The 19,890-nt window shown below is 46.3% G+C and overlaps 1 protein-coding gene across 1 annotated transcript; it reads left to right on the top strand.

Annotated features, from left to right (window-relative positions):
• The first annotated feature begins 7,855 nt into the window (after positions 1–7,855).
• LOC146632516 (protein SPMIP1) lies at positions 7,856–15,498 on the top strand. Its single transcript, XM_085354448.1, has 5 exons — positions 7,856–7,913; positions 8,406–8,593; positions 8,980–9,157; positions 14,304–14,406; positions 15,268–15,498. The coding sequence occupies exons 2-5, from the start codon at positions 8,409–8,411 to the stop codon at positions 15,384–15,386; spliced, it is 585 nt and encodes a 194-aa protein (XP_085210574.1). The 5' UTR covers positions 7,856–7,913; positions 8,406–8,408; the 3' UTR covers positions 15,387–15,498.
• The last annotated feature ends 4,392 nt before the right edge of the window (positions 15,499–19,890 follow it).

The following is a 19,890-nucleotide window of genomic DNA, read 5'->3' as shown; positions in this document are numbered from 1 at the left end:
CAAGGCCAAAGTACAGAAAGGTGCAGTTAGAAAGAAATACAAATGGAAATCTGGATTAAATCAGTAACATACTAATGTTTACGGTAATAAAAGGTGGCAGCAGTAATTTCACAGCATAAGTGTACTGTCTTTTTCTAATTTGCTCCTATTTATAAATCACAGACTACCAAACAGCCAACTTTGAAGAAATGAAAAGACTGACCCAACAAACATGCTCTGATAAATCAAATGTACACCTTAAAATGAAACGCATCTCTGCTGTGATGATCCACACAAAATAGATAAAACTCAGGTCTGAGAGCTCTTCTTCTGAGAAACGTTTCAGGGGACCATGAGAAGATTCATCTAAATAAATACAGAAAATCACAAATTCGGCTGATAGATGAAGTACTGGTTGTCACGGACCGCCGGGGCAGACCGTGTGGAGTGAGTGGAGGACCCAAGAGCAAACAGAGGTGAGGACACAAAACCGGACTTAACAGAAGGCGAGCCTTTATTTAGGGCCAAAAACATAAGGAACAAGGCAGCAAAGGAACTGAGGGAAAACCTGAACATAGACTGGGAAAACTATGGCTAAACAAGGTACAAACTAGGACTAGTTGAGGCTGGGGAACTATGACAAGGGGTAGGGGAGATAACACAGACGACGCGACACAGACTACATGAAACACAGAGACTAAATACACAAGAGGGATGATCAGGGGAAGTGGCCACACATGGGAACACAGCTGACACAGATAAACATAACAAGACATGGCAGGAGTAAACAACACTGACGGGAGACTGTCAAAGTAAAACAGGAAGTACACAGAGGTGCAAACAGGAGGAGAGAGAGAGAGCACGGGCATAGTGGGCTGGGGAAACATGGAATAAAACATAAGGAGAGACGAGGGCTCACAGATACACAGAGGGGCACACAGGGGGCAAAAGCCACGAATGGAAAACACTAAGGGAACAACACAAGAGGGCAACTCAGAAAACATGGCCTAAAATAAGGAACGAAATACAAAAATACAAAGAACTAAGAATACTGGGCCCACATGGCCCAGGACCATGACATCACCCCCCCCTAAAGGGCTGGCTCCCGACAGCCCAAACCCGAGAAACAAAACAAAAACAGAAAACACCCCACCCAGGGCGGGAGGCGGGGGACCAGGACGGAGGGACCAGAACGGGAAACAAAAAACAAACAACAGAGGACACAGGAGCACATGACCACAGTCCAAATAAAGTTCAGGGGGCCGACCCAGAGCCCACAGGCACAAGAGTTCACGGGTCACACGGTCGGGGGGCCGACCAGGTGGGTGGCACAGGTGACAGAGCTGGTCCGGAGGCCGGCCGTGCGGAAGGCAGCGGCGACGGCGAAGGAGACGACGGAGCAGCTCAGGGGGCCGACCGCGCGGAGGGCAGCGGCGGCGGCGAAGGAGACGACGGAGCAGTTCAGGGGGCCGACCGCGCGGAAGGCAGCGGCGGCGGCGAAGGAGACGACGGAGCAGTTCAGGGGGCCGACCGCGCGGAAGGCAGCGGCGGCTCTCCAGTGTCAGGCATACTGGCCGAGGCCCGGTGGGCACAGGACCAATCGTGGTGGGACCAGACGAGGCGGGGCCAGACGAAGCACAGGCCGGGGCCGCAGCAGACGAAGCACAGGCCGGGGCCGCAGCAGACGAAGCACAGGCCGGGGCCGCAGCAGACGAAGCAGATGCAGAAGCCGAAGGTGGCTGGATGGGCGACTCGGGCCCTCCAGCTGACGAGGCGTGAGGCTGGATGGGCGGCTCGGGCCCCCCAGCAGACGTGGCATGTTGCTGGACGGGCTCCTCGGGCCCTCCAGCTGACGAGGCGTGAGGCTGGACGGGCCTCTCGGGCCCTCCAGCTGACGTGGCATGGTGCTGGACGGGCTCCTCGGGCCCCCCAGCCGACGTGGAAGGAGGCTGGACGTGCTCCTCGGGCCCTCCAGCAGGAAGAGACGGCTGAAGCAGAAGGCAGTCTGAGGCGGAGAGAAAGCTCACGCCATTCCTAGCAGGCCGAGAAGCAACCTGTACAGCAGACGTGGCATGAGGCTGAACGGGCCCCTCGGACCCTCCAGCGGAGACAGGAGGCTGAACGGGCTCCTCGGGCCCTCCAGCTGGAAGAGACGGCTGAAGCAGAAGGCAGTCTGAGGCGGAGAGAAAGCTCACGCCATCCTTAGCAGGCTGAGAAGCAGGCTGAGAAGCAGCCTGTACAGCCGACGAAGCATGAGGCTGAACGGGCCCCTCGGACCCTCCAGCGGAGACAGGAGGCTGAACGGGCTCCTCGGGCCCTCCAGCTGGCGTGGCAGGAAGCAGCGGAGTCGCTGCGGGGTGCCGGCCTGGCACACCCGGGCATCCAGCAGCAGATGCAGGTCGGGCTGCGAACTGGGCAGGGAGCTGCGCTGCTAGCTGGGCTGAAGCCTGTGGCAAAACAGACCGCTGAGACATAACTCCACGCTCTGAGAGGGCAGGTGAAGAACTGTCCTTAGCACCTGCAATCTTTAAACAGGGGTCAAGAAAGTGAACGCTTTTAATGTTCACAGTACCGGCGTTAGACTCTGAGAACACAACGTCTCCTGAGTCAACAGTCTTAGAATCTTTAAACTCAGAGTTCATTGTCTCAGGTTTAATGTGAGAAAACTTGGTCACATGGACGACTTCCACATGGCCGCCAGCGGAAATATTGCCTAGGGGTACGTTTCCAGTGTCACGATCAGTAACACATACAATGTTATTCGTCATGTCACAGAAAACCAAAGTAGACTGCACTTCAAACTCAGCCTTGGGATCATTAGCTTCATGGGGCGTGGCTGAGGGAGCAACACCTGAAACAGAACTTTGTCCTTTTAAGCCATTAACGTGGCTTCTGCTGCCCTTGGCTGCCCTCGCTGTGGAGCTAAACACAGTTTCCTTATCTCTCACAGCATCCAGAACACAGTCCAGGTTATCCATAGACCCTCTAGCATGAGTCATGACTGTCTCAGGCCGAGCATATTCTGACACACAATTCACCTTCTTGGCTAACGTGCCCATGTACTCACTGTTTATCAGTTCGCCACCTGGTCTCAGGTCCTGGACTGAATTACTCCTGGCAGAGGTGGAAACAGGTGCCCTGCCCTCACGGAATGGAGGAGGGTTAATTTCTGGGTCTAAGTTCCCATGCCTAGAATTCACAGTGGCGTCCTCACCAACTAGAGTGGGTTCATGGTCACCATTCTCAGACGCATTCAACTGGGAGTCAAAAGGCTCAGTTATATAAGCCACACAGGAAACAGTCTCTGGTTTCTCTAAATCATTAACATGGTATCGGATTTCCTTATCTGCTCCCTCAGAACAGGTAGACACAGCCCTGCCATCCTCGCTACATGACACTGGCAGGGTTTCTGTTGGCGCTTGTACGGCCACGTGAAGAGCTTCTACATCACAATTCCTGGAAACCCCACTTAATGGGTCACGCTCAGTTTTGCTCACATTTCCAGCAACAAGAATGCCCCCAGACTCATCATCAGTGATTGAGTGGTGGTTAACACAGGTCACACATGGAAACGCTAAACATTCATGTTGAGACACTCTACAACCCTTGGGGGGCCTCTCTAGCTGTTCAATTTCAGTCTTGCTGCTCGTAGTATTACTATCAGCTGGTCCATTTACAGTCTCTTTAGTCTTGGCCGGTAAAACAGATATTTGCACGGACTCTGGCTCTTTGATACGATCGCCTCTCTTATGGCTGAGCCCGCAAGGCAGCAGTTCAGCAGTGGGCATGATCTCGCCCATGGAAAAGACACGTGGAGCAAAAGCACAGTCACTCACCTCCATTTCGGAAGGGGCACGAGATGAAACGAGACCCTCCCCAACCGCCAGCTGCCGCGCGGCGCCACGGTGACGTCGCCGTCGCCTCTTCCCTGAAGGCGACACGGTGACGGAAGCTCCGGTTGCAGGGGAAGTGAAAGGGGGCAGGCCCTGACAGCTCCGCGGGCCCCCAAGAGCGAGGCGCGTTCCCCGAAAGACTTGCTCACAGTCGGGGGTCAGCCACGGCTTCCACCGGAGCTTCTCCTCCAGCTCCGCGAGAACCACCTGCTCCCGTTCAGCGATGTCCTGGGCAGTGATTTGTGGGGACATCTCCTCAGAGCCGAAAATCACTGTTGACACGGACTCGGAGGCGGCTTCGGCCAGCGGTTCCGGCCCAGGCGACTGCTCTGACGACACCCCGGACTCTGGCTGCGCTGACGTGCGGCGGCGACGAAGGCGCCGCTTCCTCCTAGCAGCGGCTGTTGACACAACATTGATAGCTGTGACGGCTGGCTCCTCATCCTCCGACCACATCCGTGCCAGAAAGGAGGCTGGAGAAGCGAAGTCCGAACGAAACGGCGAGGGTGAGCGGCTCGTGTACGAAGGAATGGATGGTAGCGACCCCAGGTTGCGTCCGAGTCTCAGTGAGCCAACTTTAATCACCCCGGAGCCGCAAGATGGTGGAGGCGGTGATGGGGAAGTTGCGTGACAGCGGAACGGTGGTGACGTGGCCCGTGCGCTGGGCGCCTGCTCCTGAGGACGGGGTTGGAGGATGGTGCGGAGGTAATCAGAAATCAGGGGGGGTAGCGCCTCCCACAGCCAGGGGAACACGGTTACGCTCACCCGCAATGGGTGAAGCAACTCCTCCGTATCCTCCTCCCCGGAACGCTGCATCCACTGACAGCATAGCGCTTCCACTGTATGAACGACCTCCCTTCTCTGTGTCGCTGGGTCCATACTGGTCGCGTCGTACTGTCACGGACCGCCGGGGCAGACCGTATGGAGTGAGTGGAGGACCCAAGAGCAAACAGAGGTGAGGACACAAAACCGGACTTAACAGAAGGCGAGCCTTTATTTAGGGCCAAAAACATAAGGAACAAGGCAGCAAAGGAACTGAGGGAAAACCTGAACATAGACTGGGAAAACTATGGCTAAACAAGGTACAAACTAGGACTAGTTGAGGCTGGGGAACTATGACAAGGGGTAGGGGAGATAACACAGACGACGCGACACAGACTACATGAAACACAGAGACTAAATACACAAGAGGGATGATCAGGGGAAGTGGCCACACATGGGAACACAGCTGACACAGATAAACATAACAAGACATGGCAGGAGTAAACAACACTGACGGGAGACTGTCAAAGTAAAACAGGAAGTACACAGAGGTGCAAACAGGAGGAGAGAGAGAGAGCACGGGCATAGTGGGCTGGGGAAACATGGAATAAAACATAAGGAGAGACGAGGGCTCACAGATACACAGAGGGGCACACAGGGGGCAAAAGCCACGAATGGAAAACACTAAGGGAACAACACAAGAGGGCAACTCAGAAAACATGGCCTAAAATAAGGAACGAAATACAAAAATACAAAGAACTAAGAATACTGGGCCCACATGGCCCAGGACCATGACACTGGTATGCTGAATGAAAATTACCACTTCCACCTTCGGCAGGCATTAAGCAACATTTTTTAAATACCCAACTAAAAGTTTCGTGTGTTTTCAGCCTCACTTGGAGAAAAGATCTCTTTCCATTCTGGGGAGGAGGGAGTCTCTAAAGAACTGGTGGGAAGAGGAGAAACAATGGGAGTTGCCAGTTTATAAAAAAAAACAAAAACCCTTCAACGACCTGATCCACATTCTTGGTCAGACTTGGTCTTGAGGAACCTAGCTGAGGCCATCAGGAGTCAGCATGTATCATCTGCTGAGATTCAAGAGCACCCATCAACCACAAATTCCCAGACCCATCAAGGAGGCTGCACAGGATCACAGAAAGAAGCTTCAGAAAACCCTGAACACATTACAGTAGGATCTGAAATCCTCTCAAATAAGTTAAAGAAAATTGTGCTAAAAGAGCACAACACATTAAGGCCCAGCAGGCAGCGAAGGAGATAAATAAACAGTTTTAAAAGCTTCTTTAGTTTCTAGAAGGCTAGGCTTGAGTGAGGGAAAATGATTTAAAAGTACAAAGATTTGGGATCTGAGCAGAGAGACGCTCAGATTTGCTCTAGTGCTTGTTAACAGCCTAACTGGCCCACAGGAAGAAGTTTTTTGTGAGTCTGGAGATGTGGGACCTGATTGACCTGGCAGGTCCTGGCAGGTCAATCAGGCAGGTCAATCAGCAAGCGGGTCAAACAGGTAGTGGGTGGGGTGTAAGGGGTCACCTGGGATGGCCCTGGCTTTTCTGAAACAGGAGGATCTGATGATGGCCTCCAGGGTTGGCAGAGGTGGATCCATGGGTCCAGGTGGGATCAGCAGACATGTGGGTGCCCAGAAACCTGGACTTGTAATGTGTTTATTTTACACATCATCATCATCATCATTCAGTGTGTGAATGGGTGAATGACTGGTTGTGTAAAGCGCCTTGGGGTCCTTAGGGACTAGTAAAGCGCTATACAAATACAGGCCATTTACTTCTGAGTCGAAAATTTCAAAAAACAAAAAAATCTGTTAACCATCCAGTAAATATACTCACTGACTGTACTTTTAACTTCTCCATCTAGTGGTTGATGAGATTTACTGCAAACGTTATCAAGTTGCAGAAACAGGTTCAATATTCAATTTTATTTTCCAGTTAAGAACTGACTCACCAGTTTAGAGTTTCCAGCTGAACAGTGTGTTTCTGGAAAGGGGTGGGGGTGGGGGTGTACCTCTCAGAATGGGAAGAACATGGAAATTCTTCACGGAAAGAAGCTGATGCTGCAAAAAGTACCCCAGCCTGACTCCTGTGAGACCACACTGAGCCACTGTGCTGCCTTCTTTTACAACTCTGTTTCCAAAAACCTGGTAGAGATTTAATTTAGATTACCACCAAGATTCAGCAAAGCAACTGCTTTCTAACACTACTGCTGTTTGACCAATCAAAGTTTAAAAAAACCCTGTGAGTGATTTTTTTTAATATATTTGATGTGTCAAGTTATCAAATCATTGCAATATTACAGATTTTTTAAACCAGGGTTGTCATCATTGCTGACTGTATAAAGTAAAGATGCTTTTTAGCTTTACTTCAACTCAATTCTAGGATGCAAATTTCAGAGTTCATATTTGATGCATTCAAGAGAATATGGGGCTGAAACATGAGTGGAGGACTGCATGACAGCAGACACTTTATAAGTTTCTACATTATGGTTCTCTTCCTTTCCAAGATTTTTCTAGATTTCCTAACAGCCATGAATAAATGAGTTTGTTGGATTTCATTTTAAATGGCACAAAATGAAACACTCCTCAGTTATCAGAATCAACTCCTCATTCTAGTTTTGGAGAGCCTTTACTAATATTTTGCTGTGGCAAGGACAAAACTCTCTTTTGACAGGAGGAAACCTTTGGAAGAACCAGGCTGACAGAGGTGCATCCATCTATTGCGCCCTGTTGGGGGAAGGTGATTGCTGATAATAAAATGCATTTAATTAGCATCACATGGTATCTGGCACTTCCCCTCCTGATTATTTTTTAATATGACTAATATACTAAAGTCATTGTACAGAAATAATTTTAGTAAAATTATATTGGATTGATTGTGGAATGATTTATTCTTTTTTTTTTCTGTTGTCTTTCTTTATTCTTGCCTATTTCCAACAACAAAAAGCTTTTAACAGAAAAACTCAATTGCCAAAACACATGTGTGAGACTTATTTTGAAAGGCAGGGCCTCCCATTTGCTCAACATTTGCCAAAAATTTAGCTTGTGACTAAAGAAAAATTATCAGTCAGAAACTTGTGAGGAATTTTATTAGTTGATATTAGTGCCCACAGTGGTATCTATTTGCAAACACACAGGTATGTAGGAGTTGAAAAACAGGGAGTGTCGTGTTTCCTGGCGTTCCCCAGCGTTATCTGATCCACAGCTCATTTCCACAGTGAGAAACTGATCCTGCACAGCTCGGCATTGAACAAAAGGTAAACTATATTATATCTAACAATTATCTTTTGCCATTTGTTTATACTATAAAAATATAATCTGCCGTTTTATAACTCTGGTAGGATATGTTGTTGTGACTTTTTCATTGACTGTTCTTATGGCCAGTTTGTGATGGCTGTTGTGTTGTTTCTGTGGAGCTGCTGTTTAAATAAAAGGGACTCAGAGCTTCAGAGCTAGCTCCAGCTTAAGAAGGATCAAAAAATGGACACAAGATAATTAAATTAAAATGCACAATTATTTGTAAGTATGAAAAGTTGTCCAGACAGTGACATTTGTGATTTATTTGCATCTTACAGATGTTTGGTATTGTGATTCTGCTCTTTAAAACTCAAAATTAGGGCATAAACATTATCTGAGAGGGCTTCTTCTAGTTCTATGTGTTAACTATTAATCTTTCAGAAAAACAATGTCGAAAGCAACTTGTGCGTCTGTGTTAGCTGTTCTCACACTAAATTTGGCTTTCCGGGCAGGAAATGCGCGACCTGCTGACGACTCAGAGCCAGAACTCTTACAGGGAGCAGATCAAGAAGGAGATGTTGACCCGTTTAACCTGGAGGAGCCGCTATGCCAAACTCTACCCATCCTGCTACAATCCCTGGAACAACAGCAAAGAGCCCACACAGCTGCCACAGCTGCCAAAGATACCTGCTGACCCTCAGTGAGCCCCTTCATTTATTTTAAAGTGGAAGAGTGAAGATTTAAAACCTTAGTTGTCTTGAGTATCCACATGTGCTCAGCTATCATTTGTTTTCATGGTCTGGGTAAAAGCAGATTTATCTGATGTTACTGAGACCCACATAATTAGACTAAACCTACTGGGGGTAGCTAGGCATGAATGTGACACTAATATTAACCAACATTGTAGATGATTGCTGTGCAGCACTTTGGTCAGCGTCTGTTGGCCTTAAATGTGGGACATAAATAAACGTGACTTGATTTAATATTAACCAAGAGTCCAAACCTCAGAAACATGACAGATTCCAGCGACCATGACATTACACACGCATGAAAATAAACATTAACTTTCTGTTTATCTTCCATCAGGGCTGTTGTGCCTCTTGTTGCCAGGACTACTGAGAAGCAGAGCGACCTTCTTCCTCGTCGCCCTTCTCCTCCTCCTGTGTGCTCTGTGGGAGGTGAACAGCAGCTCAGTGTGCCTCCTCTAATGAGGCCGGTTTCGCCCCACACCAGAGAGGCTCTGTATCAGGACTCCTCTCACCATGTAAGAATCACTTTGACAGTCAAACTCTCTTTCATAAAATTAACATTTAAACATTTAAATATAAATATCATCACTTTTGCTTTCAGCGGAAAGCTCCTGAAGCTTTTGAAGTGTCGGAATATGGAAAGCTAACAACATCCCTCTTACCAGTAGGCTAAGTTATTTTTAGCCAATTACAAGTTGAATCTGGTAGTTGGGGTTATTAGCTAAGATACCGTCATTAAGAAGCGGCACAACTAATGTGCCTATGCGAGCTGATTTGCGATGTGCACCGCTGGCGCGGCCATTTATTTTTTGATGCACCTTCTCAGATTAATTCACTGCGTGTCGTGCCCAGGGCTGGACTGGGACAAAAAAACAGCCCGGGCTTGACTAAAGACCGGCCCACCAGGTATTAAAGCCATTAAGCCTTTGAATGAAAACAAACGTTGTTGTGACAGTGATGTACAGTCTTGTTGGTATATGTATGATTTCCATACATTTTATGTCGAATAAAAACTTTGGTTGTAAGCTTCAGATAATTATTTAATAGCAGCCCGACATTTTAAAAGAGAATAAGAAAGTATTTCTTTGTGCCCCCCTTTCCCTGTTAATGCCCCGCCTGGCCCCCCTGGCAAAACTTTGCCAGATCCGCCCCTGCACAGTTACCAGCTGTCAGCTACATAAAAAAGGATCCTGGTGTTATTTGTCTCTCAGAAACAGTTCATAACTTCCCTTCAACTCACTCATGTAACCTAAAAGGTAAACCTGTTTCTCCATCACCTGTTCAGCTCTGATGATTCAGTAAGGACATCTCCTGGTTTCATCTTCATGTTTCCCTCTCACCAGATATACAAACCGACATCATGACCAGCAGCTTTTACAGCTGTGGCTCCAGCAAACATCAACTGATACTAGAAATTAATATTAAATACATTCTAACAACAGCTGATAAAGCTTAAACGTGCTGCTGTTTAGCGCGACAACCGGCAGTTTCCTCTTTCTGGCGCAAAGTGGGCGATAAACAAACAAGAGAGAAAAGCCGATCAGCTGCTCATTGATCAGTTTCATGATTAAAGTAGCAACAGGAGAGAGAGGGGGAGATAATGAGAGAAGAAGAGGCAGCTGTGCAGCATAACGACAGAATAAATCCACCTTTGTGTCTTTGTGTCTTTTTCCATCCTAGACAAACTAGCCCTTCTCAGCTCAACACGAAACGCGCAATAATTTCTCTGAATGCGGGACGATTCCGTTTGTACGGGACGGTTGGCAACTCCACTAACTAACCTTATGAATAAAATAAAGTTCACTATCAGTAACATCATAGCACCCACCCAGCTGTATAGAAACTGTCATGCTAGCTCACGCAGTATGAGTTATTGTAACTGACTGTAAAAAGTCAGCACAACGAAAATAAACTCCACCTAAACTTGGTTTATATCTGACCCAGATAGACTGCAGGTCATAACTTCTTACCTGAAGTTCAGTTCACACTCGGACCATCGGCTGCCTCGGGTCTCTCCTCTTCGGGTCTCCCCTCTCCCTCATCCACCTGCTGGCCTCCACTTGTTAATTTTACTGAATCTGTGGAAGCTCCGCCAAAGCCACCACCAAACAACTGAGTTATTTTTACACAGCGGCCAGCATCTGGCCAATCCACCACCTTTCATTGTTTATACCGTTACAAAAAAAAATCATCGGCCCACCGAGCAAATGCCTGAGCCACAGCCCCGTCCTCCAGGGCATGAAGCAGGTATGGAGGAGATCAAAACTCCAGACATCCAGAGGCCCCCAGAACACAAGAGACCAAGGAAGACCAACAGAGGGGCAGCCGCGCCACTGTCCCAGAAAGAGCTGTGGAGAGCCCCAGATGAGGGGTCACTCAGCAGCCACGGAGCAGAAGCCGGGGGGGTTGCAGTGACGGTAGGCCAGCCAGCTGTGCCAGAGTGACCGAGCCCCAGGCCGAGAGGCTGAGGGCACCCCACCCCCGAAGTGGCCCGAGCGAGCCCCAGGCTCCAGGCCATAAGCAGCCACCAAGGAGTGAGCCGGTGTGTACCCGGACGCCCATCCCCGGACACAAAGAACCACCAACGCACCGATGTCTGAGGCCGTCTGCCACTGGCAGGGGAAGTGGTGGGGGGAGATAGGCCTCCATACCTTGGAGGACCTGAGATGTCCCCAGAGAGGTGGCGTCTGATACCCAACCTGACATATAGACACAGACATGCAGGCACACACAGATACAAACATCCATTCCCACCCTCATGCTCTCATATGCAATTACTCAACACTCACCCAACGTGGAGACAGACATAAAGAGACACTGTACACACGATCATACTCCCCAAGCGTACTCTAAGCTCCAGGTCTAGGTACCCTTGCCCCTGGAGGGGGAAACTGCACCCAGACCCAGGTGGTGTTACCCTTTTCCCTGCGGTGGGGAGAGGCAGACCACCCCGACTCCGTAGCAGCAGGGAGGCCCCACACTCCAGACCGCAGTCGGACGGCCAACTCCACCTAGCCCTCCCGCTCCAGCAGGCCGCAGAGAATGGGGGTGGGAGAAGACTCCAAACCTCCCTCCACCCGCTCATTGTAGTGTTGATGCATGTGTGTTCTAAGGTGCATTTAAAACCCAGGAGGGCATGGAGCTACCTGCCAAGGAGCAGCAGGTAAGCGCATAGTCCCTCCTGATAGCCCTCAATGTCTAAGTGTATTTAAAATTGAGAGGTGGGCAACGACGCCAGGGGTGAGGTGTACACCCTGATGGTAATTTGGACTCCGTGATTGTGCCCACCCCCAAGATCCTATATGTATGTGTTATGAGAGTGTGAGTAATGTGAATGTCTAAATTGTGAGATAAAATTGGGGCACAGGCAGCCAGAAGGGGACAGAGGGGGGGATGCCTCCCCTGCACCCTGGTGACACATCTTTACCCCAAGGCCCTGCATGTGTGGGTGATTGTGGTGGAGCGGGAAGAGGGAGGCAGCTGGAGATGGGGAGGGAAGGAAGGGAGGGGCAAGTGACCCATCCCTGGGGCCAGCTTCCCCACTGACCCCAGTAGGCACCCCCACACGTGGGTTTTGATGAAGCTTTTCACCGTAGTCTCCGCGGCTTCTCCAGCGGCTTCTGGAATACCAGAAAATACAAGATTATCACGCATGCCACGAGCTTGTAGATCAATAACTGTCTCTTTTATGTTTTTTATTTTCTCTATTTAGCTGGGTAACATTGTCTGTGAGACATTTCACCGACTCCCTTAGCGTGGCATTTTCAGCAGCGAGCGTTTCCACCTGCTGCTGGCTGAACTCCAGGGATTCTTGCAAGGGCTTAAATTCCCAGTGAGGAATCTCCACCAAGGACAGCCTTGCATCGAAACTGGACTTGCAGTTTGTCGTTTGTCGATTGACTCCAGTATGTCGGCAATATCTTTGCCGGCTGGCGATGTTATGCCGGGGGAATCTGCCGGGCGACATCTTTTCGACGACACTGTCTCCGATTTGGCCGGGGAAGGTGCACTCTGGGCCTTCTTCGTTACCAGATCCTGGAAGCACCGATTGATGTAATCTTGGAGAGCCTCTAAACTCTCCCCGTTGTTCTCCAGGGTGTTGGAGATGATTTAGACAAATGTTGTTAGTTATAAGACAATTGATAAGTGTATTTGGTAATACTGAAGCTTAAAGGAATTTGTTCAATTCTAAATTCTAAACTACCATTCGCTTTAATTTTCCACAAAAATCTCCGGGGTCTGACATCAGTTACAACATGATTCGCTTACCTTGTCCGTCACTTACCTCTCTCTGTTCCACTTACCTCTCTCTGTTGGACTGACTCCATCTTGCTGACAACACATAGAAGATAGCAACTCATAAGTGGTCACAGACCTGTCCCTGTGTTCAAATCAACCATTTCAAAGGCAATCAGACTGCAAGTTCACGATATTTTGGTTGTGCCACAATTTCCAGTTTTCTACAGTGTGACTGTAGCATAACTGAGTGAAGTGAGCTGCAAGTATCTGCTGTGGCAGGAGCCATGATGAATGTCCTCTTTAATCCTTTGAGATACTTGGAAAGATAATTAGTAGGGGTGCAACGATACTCGTATCGATATTGAACCGTTCGATACAGTGCTTTCAGTTTCATATGTATCGAACAATACAAACATTTTTATTTATTTTATCAACTTTTCTTCTGACGATGCTGTCTGTGTTGAGCGCTCAGTGGATCTACTCCGCCTAGGCTGCACTGTCGAGTGCAGATCCACTGAGCGCAGTGCAAGCTAACAAGACAGAAGCTAAGCTCGTTGCAACATGGCAACTGCCTCAACGCTACCCGAAATTGAACCTCCCCCACCCTCATTCAGATCTGGTGTTTGGAACTATTTTGGTTTTCATGTGAAGTATGACCCTGATGGTAAGCGCGTCATGGACAAAAGCACAGTTAGCTTGTTAACGTGTTGGCCGTCCAGCCCCACGCACGGGGGCGATCTGCGGTAACTTGTTAACGGAGATTTGCCGCGTTATGGCGTTAATGTCATTTTAACGAGATTAACGCTGACAGCACTAGTGGGAACACAACGAATATGACTGCACATTTACGCCGACATCATCCTAGTGCAAAGACAAGTGGAAGCAGACAAAAACAACAAGCACGCTGCTGCAAACTTTACCCGAGTCATTTAGACAGCCGTTAGCACATGATTCTCCTTATGGGGACCTGATATGTTTAATATGCTGCTGAGAATATACCCCAGAAGAAGCGTATAGTATAGCTTTTATTTTGGAAAGAGCCATTTCTCTGTAATAAACTCTCTTTTCCAAAGATGAGTGATTCCTCGATCAGATAGATCTATTTTTTTTATTATTTTGTTGTTTCAGCAACATTAAATTTAAAAACTATACTTTTAGGTTAAAATGTATATTTATAATTTTAATAAATGACAAATTAAAAAAAGCATGAACATTTTTTGTATCGAAAAAATATCGAACCGTGACACCAAAGTATCGAACCGAACCGAACCGTGAATTTTGTGTATCGTTGCACCCCTAATAATTAGCTATAATAAAATAAACCCTGCCATTTTATCATTTTAGTAATTTTATTCAGTATATCCCTATATTCCTACATTTTTGTAAAAGTGATGTTTTATGTAATCTATGTGTCTTTTGCAGGGCAAAGGGAGAACTCTGTACTTGCACAGACGTGGACACATTAAACCTGAGGAGAAGTTTAACTTTCCCCTGCTCTCCTCCTGGGATTATGGCTGGAGGCTTGGTACGATGGAGTCACAATCTGCCCCCTGTGGTGTGGTGACTGTAAAATGATGCATAAACTTTAGAAAGATAAACTTGTTGAATCAAAAATCACCATTAGGTACTAAATGTACTATAAAATCGGTAGTAATCCTGTGTTTTAATACCAGGAGATCTTGTAACAGTGACTGATTAAACTATAGTCACTATTTGGAATTTAAATATCTTAAAGGTTACACAATGCAAGCTGGTTTTTTTTCAGTCTGATCACAGTCAGAGGTATGTGCCTCATATCAGGCATGTCCCACCTTTCTCGCAAACATCATATAGATCCAATAGGAGAGGAAAAAAGTAAATTAGAGTATTCAGAGCAGTCTGAAAGCTTAGGTTTTGATGCCGGGAGATTACATGTGCATGTGCTGAACAGATTATTTGAAACTCTGGCCGTGATTAATATGAACATCCACCACTGAAACAGTATATATGTATGATGAAAATAAAGAAAAACACATGGTCCTGCCTGACAATCCTTTCTGCACATTTTTTGCTAGCTTACCTTATCAGCTTCTACTCATACAAAATCATATTTTTCAGATTTTTGTTATTAGGTCAATTTCTTCCAGTTGTAGTAATAGAAATTGTTGAGTTTTTATTAACTAAATATTATTCAGTGCATCACTGGGTCCAGCCTGTGGAGGTCACTGGGCCAGTGTCAGACTTAGTTTAACTGAACAACATTCACACCATGACTGTGATTAACTCAGACAGGTTTTACTGTGAATGTGCTCAGTTCCTGTCTGCCACCACAGATTTGTAGATCTGTAGATGCTTTCCGCTCAAATTTGTAATTCTTCAGATTATTGTAATCTTCCTTTATCCACAGGTGACTACACGCTAGATTACAGAACTCCATCCAGTGCCAGGTCATCCTTGGTGAAGAACACCTTCTATGCAAAGAACGGGGTATTCAGCCGCCCAGCAGCCACCGATACCCTAGGCTGAGGTTCTGTTACCCCATACCAGAGGCTGCTCTTTAATGAGGGTAAAGAGCACTTCAAAGGCAATCGTGCCAACAGATGTCCAACTATAACCCTAGGCTAATGTGATTTGGGGATTTCCTGGTATTATAAACTCATTTACTTAAAAAAAAAATTGTATTTTTTTTCTGTTTGTTTTAGAAGTTTTCGAAGGTACGTGTTGAACTACTTAGATTATGACTTCCTATCAAACAAAAGACAAAACAAAGCTTTGATACATGAGTACACCTGTAAGTGGTCATATTTATCATGAGATAAAATGTCCTGTCAGGAATATGGTGATGGGAATAAAAAGTGCACATGCAGCCCATCAATCCATCCTGAAATCCAGTACTTCCTGTAATGCTGTCTGTTTAAAATGCACATGGCTGTAGGGTTAAGTGTCTAATTACCTGATACCAAGTGTTGGATATTTAATGAGTATCTTGCCTGGAAAGAGTCCGGAAGAAGCAACTGACCTTTATACACCTGAAACCTGAGTACTAGGTGTATTCCAATGAGCCACCAGAGGAAATGTTACACAGCACAGGCTAGTATTGATTCCTAATTAAACATAATTATTTAAAGACTATATTTTCTGCTCATTTCGTGCTCCATAGTTGCTCTTGGACTGTAAAAATAGTGCATGACTCACAGTACAACATAACCCTTCTTTAATTTTTATTGGGGTTTGGTGCAGCTCCTCAGTTTATCATCTGTTTGAAACTAGTTGTCCAGCTCCTTCATCTTAAAGGAAACTTTCCTCTGATTTGCTGCTGCCTATAAACAGAATGTGAGTGGAGCTTAAGATGAACTGACCACATTAGTGGATCCTATCTGTTATGGCTCATGCTGAGCCAAAATTATAAAGAAGACTGCCTGACACCAAGCAGGCATTTAGAGCAGTCTGGCCACAATTAATGTAAGAGCATCTCCAAAAGTTGATTCTGTTCATCTGGACGTAGCGTTTTCAGTGGGAGAAACGTTTTGTCACTCATCCAAGTGACTTCTTTAGTTTCAGCTGACTGCAGGTTTCCCCAATCTTATAAACAGTACATTTGCATAATGACAGAAACTAGCACCACTGAAGGAACAATGGGCTGGGAGGTCAGTTCCTTCATTATAATTATGTAAGAGCATATATGACAGAAGAAAAAAGAATAATAGATCAGTATAATTTCAAGCTAAAGGTCCTTCTCTGAGTGTTTTGTAACTGAGGCGTTTGTGTTTCATAAGGTCAGCTGTTTATTTATGTTAATTAATCACGTACATTGTTTGATCTTACAGTGAATGTTGTAATCCTGCAACTCCTGTCACAAGTGCATTAAATCAATTTCACAAAACCACTTTCACCAGTTGTTTTGTGGAGGAAGTAGACTCTATACAGAATCTACAAAATGCAGTTTTGAAATTATGATTTCACTCATGGAGGGGGTAGGGGCGTAATTTACAGGGGGGTTAGGGGGTTATGACCCCCCCCCATATTAACACCCAACCAATCTTGCATAAATAGACTGTTGATTTTATTTACTAATTTACTATTACCAGCAAAATAGCTGCATGTTTAATCATCTAGGAGTTTACCCAGATTTACCCCCCCCCCCCCCCCCCCCCCCAATGTTCAACACAAAGTTAAACAAACAAACAAACAAACAAATAATGAAATCGAGGAGGGGGGAAATATTTTTTTCACAGATAAAAGATGGATGGTGTCTAAAAAATCGACCCACTGTGACCTGCTTTCTTACTCATGGCCAGGAGGAGGCGACTTATTGGGCTGCCAAAAGAAGCCTGAGCATTTAGACGTCCATGAGGGAATGATGCTGCGGCTCAGCTGATTTATGATCTCAGTAAAACATTTCTGATGCGTTTATGGTCTCAATTTCTAGTTTTAGGTCTCACTGAATTCACTATCGTTGTTTTGTTTATCATTAGTTGTAATTATGATGCCCACGAGAGCTGGTACTCACGTTTTCATTTTAATTCAATTCAATTCAATTCAATTTTATTTATATAGCGCCAAATCACAACAAAAGTCGCCTCAAGGCGCTTCATAGATACAGAGAAAAACCCAACAATCATATGACCCCCTATGAGCAAGCACTTTGGCGACAGTGGGAAGGAAAAACTCCCTTTTAACAGGAAGAAACCTCCGGCAGAACCAGGCTCAGGGAGGGGCGGCCATCTGCTGCGACCGGTTGGGGTGAGAGAAGGAAGACAGGATAGAAGACATGCTGTGGAAGAGAGACAGAGGTTAATAACAGATATGATTCAATGCAGAGAGGTCTGTTAATACATAGTGAGTGAGAAAGGTGACTGGAAAGGAAAAACTCAATGCATCATGGGAATCCCCCGGCAGCCTACGTCTATTGCAGCATAACTAAGGAAATATTCAGGGTCACCTGGTCCAGCCCTAACTATATGTTTTAGCATAAAGGAAAGATTTAAGCCTAATCTTAAAAGTAGAGATAGTGTCTGTCTCCTGAATCCAAACTGGAAGCTGGTTCCACAGAAGAGGGGCCTGAAAACTGAAGGCTCTCCCTCCCATTCTACTTTTAAATACTCTAGGAACAACAAGTAGGCCTGCAGAGCGAGAGCGAAGTGCTCTAATAGGGTGATATGGTACTACAAGGTCATTAAGATAAGATGAGGCCTGATTATTTAAGACCTTGTATGTGAGGAGCAGGATTTTGTCTCCTGAATCCAAACTGGAAGCTGGTTCCACAGAAGAGGGGCCTGAAGTTGGCGACGTACTAAAAGTACAGCATCCCTCAGTTTCACAGAGGGATCCACCTTGAAGCTTGACTAATGCCACAAAAGCTCCATCTTATATGTAGTCAATGGCCAGAGCCTGATGTCACGAGTCATATCACTGTAATTAATATCAAGCAGCTAACCTTGAGAGATAACTTGTCAACAAACACTTACCCAGATTCAATCAGCAACAATTTACTGTTCATCGTTTACTGTCACTTATTATTATACAGTGGGGCAAAAAAGTATTTAGTCAGCCACCGATTGTGCAAGTTGTCATGTTGGAAGACCCAGCCTCGTTCCATCTTCAAAGTTCTCACTGATGGAAGGAGGTTTTGGCTCAAAATCTCACGATACATGGCCCCATTCATTCTGTCCTTAACACGGATCAGTCGTCCTGTCCCCTTGGCAGAAAAACAGCCCCATAGCATGATGTTTCCACCCCCATGCTTCACAGTAGGTATGGTGTTCTTGGGATGCAACTCAGTATTCTTCTTCCTCCAAACACGACGAGTTGAGTTTATACCAAAAAGTTCTACTTTGGTTTCATCTGACCACATGACATTCTCCCAATCCTCTGCTGTATCATCCATGTGCTCTCTGGCAAACTTCAGACGGGCCTGGACATGCACTGGCTTCAGCAGCGGAACACGTCTGGCACTGCGGGATTTGATTCCCTGCCGTTGTAGTGTGTTACTGATGGTGACCTTTGTTACTTTGGTCCCAGCTCTCTGCAGGTCATTCACCAGGTCCCCCCGTGTGGTTCTGGGATCTTTGCTCACCGTTCTCATGATCATTTTGACCCCACGGGATGAGATCTTGCGTGGAGCCCCAGATCGAGGGAGATTATCAGTGGTCTTGTATGTCTTCCATTTTCTGATGATTGCTCCCACAGTTGATTTTTTCACACCAAGCTGCTTGCCTATTGTAGATTCACTCTTCCCAGTCTGGTGCAGGTCTACAATACTTTTCCTGGTGTCCTTCAAAAGCTCTTTGGTCTTGGCCATGGCGGAGTTTGGAGTCTGACTGTTTGAGGCTGTGGACAGGTGTCTTTTATACAGATGATGAGTTCAAACAGGTGCCATTCATACAGGTAACGAGTGGGGGACAGAAAAGCGTCTTACAGGGGACGTTACAGGTCTGTGAGAGCCAGAGATTTTCCTTGTTTGAGGTGATCAAATACTTATTTTCCACCCTGATTTACGAATAAATTCTTTACAAATCCTACCATGTGAATTCATGGATTTTTTTTTTTCACATTCTGTCTCTCACAGTTGAAGTGTACCTCTGGTGCAAATTACTGACCTCTGTCATCATTTTAAGTGGGGGAACTTGCACAATCGGTGGCTGACTAAATACTTTTTTGCCCCACTGTATAATACTTACCACTATTTTAAAATAAGTTTCCATGTCCCCATCACCAGCCCAGAAAGAGAGAAATTTGAGAGTAATAAACAACCTTATAAGAACGAGTCAGTGGAGCTAATTTTAAAATTGTGTTGTTCAAATTGTTGTTCAAGACAATGACTAGTAGTAAGTATACTGTGGATATTAGCTATTTGTAGAGCCAAAAGGTTTAGCCAAAGTTTTATAATGGTATATAAAAATTGAAATAAGAACCTGGATTTAGTTTTATGGTGTGCATTCAGGTTGCCTACCAGCCCGACCTCAAGCTGAGAACGCCATCATCTACCTGCTCAATCGTGTCTATGCCCATCTGGACCAGTCGGCGAGCA

The sequence above is a fragment of the Diplotaxodon limnothrissa genome, linkage group LG5, assembly GCF_057381915.1.
Source record: "Diplotaxodon limnothrissa isolate DT_005_m linkage group LG5, D_limnothrissa_male_GT1.1, whole genome shotgun sequence".
Classification (NCBI taxonomy): Eukaryota; Metazoa; Chordata; class Actinopteri; order Cichliformes; family Cichlidae; genus Diplotaxodon; species Diplotaxodon limnothrissa.
The sequence above is the reverse complement of the archived record's forward strand: the minus strand, read 5'-3'. Positions and strand labels throughout refer to the sequence as shown.

Excerpts from the sequence above, each read along its gene's own strand:
- LOC146632516 (XM_085354448.1), top strand. The coding sequence starts at position 8,409 with ATGCGCGACCTGCTGACGACTCAGAGCCAGAACTCTTACAGGGAGCAG. Across the intron at positions 9,158-14,303 it reads ATCAGGACTCCTCTCACCAT|GGCAAAGGGAGAACTCTGTA; the intron begins GTAAGAATCACT and ends TGTCTTTTGCAG. Across the intron at positions 14,407-15,267 it reads GGATTATGGCTGGAGGCTTG|GTGACTACACGCTAGATTAC; the intron begins GTACGATGGAGT and ends CTTTATCCACAG.